This window comes from Condylura cristata, unplaced genomic scaffold, assembly GCF_000260355.1.
Source record: "Condylura cristata isolate star-nosed mole 26May11 unplaced genomic scaffold, ConCri1.0 scaffold00029, whole genome shotgun sequence".
Lineage (NCBI taxonomy): Eukaryota > Metazoa > Chordata > Mammalia > Eulipotyphla > Talpidae > Condylura > Condylura cristata.
In genome coordinates this window covers 1,820,203-1,825,435 of record NW_004567130.1, presented here as the reverse complement: position 1 = coordinate 1,825,435, position 5,233 = coordinate 1,820,203, and the positions used below count along the sequence as shown (strand labels likewise).

The window sequence follows — 5,233 nt, the reverse complement described above, 5'->3', positions numbered from 1 at the left end:
AAAAAAAAAGTACAAAATGATGTAAAAATAAACTATTATAATTAAAAAAAGTATTAAGCTCTTTTGAAAAGAAACAAGGCCTCCGTGGTGATGCAGGGGTTAAAGTCTAAAACTATCAAGCTATTGTCAGTCAGCCAGAGTTTGATCCCAGGCCAAGGAGTTGACCCACACGGGGTGCCACAGCAGTCCTTTCCTGTCTCCCCACTGCTCCCCTCAGCAGTGCATCCCAGTAGATACGCCAGTAGTTCTGCTCCCCATTTTGTCTCCGGTGAGTCCTTTCACCCCCCTGCACCTCTGGCCTGCATCTTGGTTCTTCTATGCATAAATAAAATAAAAATAAATCTTCAGAAAAACAAAAGCAAAGGACAGGTGTGGCCACCCTTTCCTGCTAACCCGTCCTCCCAGATCAGCAGGTCCAGCTCCTGAGGGCAGGACACACCTTTCTCTTGGGACTTTGCAGTGTCTTCCTCGATCACTATGGAGGCTGCGTTGTTCTGTTTTTTAAAGATTTACTTACTTATGCATACAGAACTGGGGCACAGGCCAGAGGTGCAGGGAGTGAAAGGATTCACCAGAGAAGAGCGGAGAGCAGAACAGGCTGACTGACTGAAATACGCTGCTGAGGGGAGCAGCAGGCAGGTCAGGAGAGGTCTGCTGCACCATGTGGGTCACCTCCCTGTCCCAGGGAATTGAACTCACGCTGCAGTGGCTGCGATAGCGTCAGAGTGCTCACTTTAACCCCCTGAGTCGCCAGGGAGGCCCTGGAGTCTGTGCTGTTGACCCTGGGAACCTGCGTAGAGCATGATGGGGCTGTCCTCTAGCCTGTAGTCCCGGCCATCCCCCAGTGTTCCCTCAGCCTTACCCACCATGCCAGTTCCTACAGCAGCACTTCTGCTACACTGTTCCCACCACGTGGGCTCCTTGGCAGGTGGCCAAGTCATACCCCTAGTCACTGCATTCCAGTTACTTCCAGCTCTGCAGTTTTGAGCACTAGTACACCCCAGTTTCTACCACCGATTAGCAGAGCTGTGGGGAGAGGCTCACCCTTCCTATGGCTCACTTTGTTCATCTGTAAAATCAAGATGATAATGAAAAGCTCCTAAAACCGTGCCAGGCACCCACGAAGCTTAAACACAAATGATCCATCATTCTTATTACTTCCTCCTGTTGTTTTACTGGCAGCGCTGAGCATTCTGAAGTCACCTGCTTCGGTTGATTTTGCATTCATGTATCGCCTCCCTCGACCCCCAGCTACCACACCACCATGCAAACTCCTCAAGTGGGGATACTTGGTGCAACTCATGTCCTACATGTAAGCAGATTTTTTATAAGCACATTTCTTATGTTCAAAAAATGAGTAGTTTAAGACTGTGGTCAAAGACATATAAGAAGAGGTTATATATATACACATATATACATATATATTTATATATCACATATATAAATATACGTATAAATACATACAAATGTATATGCATATAAATATGTATAAATACACACACACACACACACATATATATATATACACACACACACACACACAAAATGGAATACTACCCAGCAATCAAAAACAGACAATTATAAACCAGCGAGATCCTACAGGGGAGGGGGACAAAGAGGGACACAAGGAGGGAGGAATGCAGGGACTATGATGATGACGGGTGGGGGAGGGGGAAGTAAATAGGGTTGTAAAATGAACAGCAATGTAAATAGATGCATATTTTTAAAAACAGATAAGAATGGACCATTTAAGCCACTTTCTAGGGTACCTTCCAAGGCAGTAAGTCCATTCAGAAGGTCACGCAACCACCCTTTCGATCTGGTACCAGAACATTGTCATCAACCCAAGTGGAAATCCTCCCTCTGCTTTTGACTCTATGGGTTCCCGCCAGTGGAATCTAGGAACATGTGACCTCTCACATTTGGTATTATTCTTCCAAGGTGCGGCCACCTTGGGGCAGGTGTCAGGGCTTCGCTCCTATCTACACTGAGTCCTGTCCCATGTGGGTTTTTGTCTATCACCAGCTGATAGACAGTTTGATCATGTCCACTTCAGGACTGTGCAAGCAACATGTGCCGGCTGCCTCGCCTTTTCTCGGTGAACAGGCCTGAGTGTATCCCTCTCCTTCCAGAGGCTTCTGTATCCTCCATCAGTACCGTCTAGCACCAACGACATGCTTGTTCAGTTGTGCCTGGGACTCCCTTGCTAATCTCCTTCCACAGAGCCCAAGCAAAGGTGGCAGGGCTGGGATTGGAACCCGTGTCTGTTGGACATACCCAGATCCAAACCAGAGGGCTGTGGCTCCATTTTAGACAAGTCCTAGGCTAGACTCGGGCATTTCTTTAAGTGCCCTCCAACTTCACAACCTGCCCTGCAGGTTATCTAAGAGTAAAACTAAAACTGAAAACTACCATCAGTCAGCAGCAGGAACACTCTTCCTCTGAAGATTAACAAAACAATCTCTCCTGCTTGGCTGGTCACCAAAGGAAAAAAATGGCCGGTCAGGCTCATTGGCCAGAAGAGTTACTTTTACCACTCAATGAAGCAGTCTGTGTTACTCTGTAAGTACACATAGTCCAGGGGCCTTCCAGGTGCCCCAGGGGTTAAGTCTCAGTGCTATCATCACTATGGCCTGAGTTCAATACCTGGCCAGGAAGGTGACCCACATGACACAGCAGACCACTTCTGTCTCCCTGCTGCTCCCGTCAGCAGTGTATTTCTGCTCTCTCCTGTCTCTGGTGAATCCCCAAAACCTCCCGTCCCTATCTCTGGCCTGCACCCCAGTTCTTCTATGTATAAATAAATCCTTAAACACACACACACACACACACACACACACAGTCAATCTGACTTGGATTTCAATGGGGGCAACCAGGAAAGGGTCTCATGAGGCAGGAAGATCGGGGGCTCCAGTCCCAGCTCTGCCACTCAGGTTGACCTGAAGCCAGTCACTCGGTCACACTCTGTGCCTCACTCTGCTCATCTGTAAAGTGGAAACACTGGTACGACCACTTCATAGGTGGGGTTAGGATTCAATGGGTGACTTTCAGGATCAGAGAACTAAACAGTCTAAGGAAGCCCTTGCTGGCATCATCCCTCTGAAGGCACCACCTCGGCTTTACCCCCCACACCAGAACTGACCTCAGGATTCTCAGGTTCTTGGCCAGAATATGGCTATTTAGTGATACCAACCCAGAGATTAAACCCTTCAAAATCTTATTTATTGATTTATTTTGACCTGCGGTACAAGCCAGAGGTGCAGAAGTAGTGAGAGGACTCACTAGAGCAGGGAGCAGAACAGGCAGATGGACGATGTACACTATTGAGGAGAGCAGTGGGTGGGTCAGTGGAGGCCTGCTGCACCATGTGGGTCACCTCCCTGGCCAGGGATTGAATTCGCGCTGAAGTGGCTGCAGCAAACTTCATGGTATTTTGCTTTAACCCACTGCATTGCCAGGGAGGGCCCTCAAAATCTTATTTATATTTCATGCCAAGGACTTTTGTTCTCACATCCAGCTGCTGGTTGAGACATAATGGCTAGTGCTTACCCTGCACAAAAATGTCTGACTTCTTTTTGCTGTAAAACAAGTGACTTCTGCCTCCCATTTGCTAGGGTGGTAGAGTAACTTTGCCCATGGCCTTTCCGCTCTGGGAGTCGACCAATCTTTAAATTCAGGTGTTGAATGTACTCTCTTCCCTCTTGGCCAAATACAACCCCAGGACCCCACGCTGCACCAGAGGCAGGTGTGCTCCCTTGGGGAGGGGGCTTAGAAGTGAGTTTTCTACCCAATGAAATAGTCTGTTACCCACTAAGAACACAGTCGACTGAGTTGGGTTTAGGAGATCTTCCCTCCCCTCCATCTCAAGCACCAAGAAACCCTGAAAGTTCTTCCAGCAGAGTTAAGCAAGATCTCTGGTTACCTGGTTCAGGAGCAGTGACCAGTGGCCCTGATCCAGCCTGCCCTCTGGTCCAGGAGGGTCATGAATCATCACCACCTCAACCTCACATCCTTACCACTTAAAAAAGTGAAGTCACTTTCCTAAAGTCATCCAGCCCCAACGTGAAGGCGAACTTCTCTCCATTCCCAAACCCCAGAGCTAGAGAGCACACGAGGTCAAAGGAAGTGTGAGGCCGAACCCCCAAAACCACGCGCTACAGGCAACTGTGCCCCACTCACTTCCTCTTTCTCGGGGGCTCCTCGGTGGGCTCTGGCCGAAAATGGCCACCCAGCCCTGGCAAGTGGGGCTGGGAAGCCCTGGGCACCCTTGGGGGTAGGGGGTGAGGAGTAGGGGAGGAGGGAGAGATTACAGGATCCTAAACAACCACCACGCAGTAAACAAAATGCTCCAGTGAAAAGCCCAGCACACACTTGGTGCTTGGGGCAGGGGAAGAGGGTCACTGTGGCAGAGGACAGAGCAGACGGCTGAGCCACCTTTCTTTTCTCGTTAAATTAAAAAAAAAAAACACCAAAAAAACTAAATATCTTTTAAAGCAGAAGGCGGGATTAAGGGGCCTTGGAGAAGTGGGTTGGGGGCGAGGGTAGAAGGAACTGGGGGTTGGGGGAGCACAGCACTGGCAGCGGCCGCGGGCGTGGCCGGGAGGGCGCCACCAGGCGGCCGGCCGGGTGCCTGGCTCATAGTAGGTGCTCATCAAACGTGTTCAATGAACGACTGAATGAATGGGCGGCGCGGCCCGCGTCAGAGCCGCGCAGAAGCGGGGGTGCGCGGCCTTCGGGGGCAAGGTCCAAGGAGACGAGCCATCCGGGGAGAGCGCGCCTCGAGGCCCTGAGCCGGAACCGGCCCCAGATCCTCCTCTGGCCCAGCAGGACGGGCGCCGCAGGGCGCAGATCGAGGACCACCCCCCCAAACCCCCGGCCGGGGCCCTCTTTCTGGGAGTCCCAGGAGGCCCCGCACGGGCCCCAGGCCGACCTCGAGCGCAGGTGCGCGGCGGCCAGGGCAAGGTGACCGCGGGCGCGGGAACGGGGGCCCACCTTCTGCGCGACGCGCACGTTTTCCTCTCCGAACAGGCTGCTGACGCTCTGCGAGAAGGTGTTGACCGTGCGGCGGTAGCTGTTCTTCTCGGGGCCGCTTCGGCCCCGCGCCCCCTGCGCGCCCGGAGCCAGCAGCCCGAGCAGCAGCAGCAGCAGCAGCGGCGGCCGGATGCCGGCCCGCGCCCGGGGTCCGCCGGAGGCACTCGCGCCCATCCTGAGCTCGATGGGATCCGGACGGCGG

At 52.1% G+C, this 5,233-nt stretch overlaps 1 protein-coding gene across 1 annotated transcript in view; it reads right to left on the bottom strand.

Annotated features, from left to right (window-relative positions):
* BRI3BP (BRI3 binding protein) overlaps window positions 1-5,216 on the bottom strand; it is a 22,812-nt gene extending 17,596 nt beyond the window's left edge. Inside the window, exon 1 of the mRNA XM_004690633.2 lies at window positions 4,993-5,216. Coding sequence (XP_004690690.1) covers window positions 4,993-5,205 — 213 coding nt within the window. The 5' untranslated portion in view covers window positions 5,206-5,216. The remainder of the gene's footprint in view (window positions 1-4,992) is intronic.
* Between the last annotated feature and the right edge of the window lie 17 nt (window positions 5,217-5,233).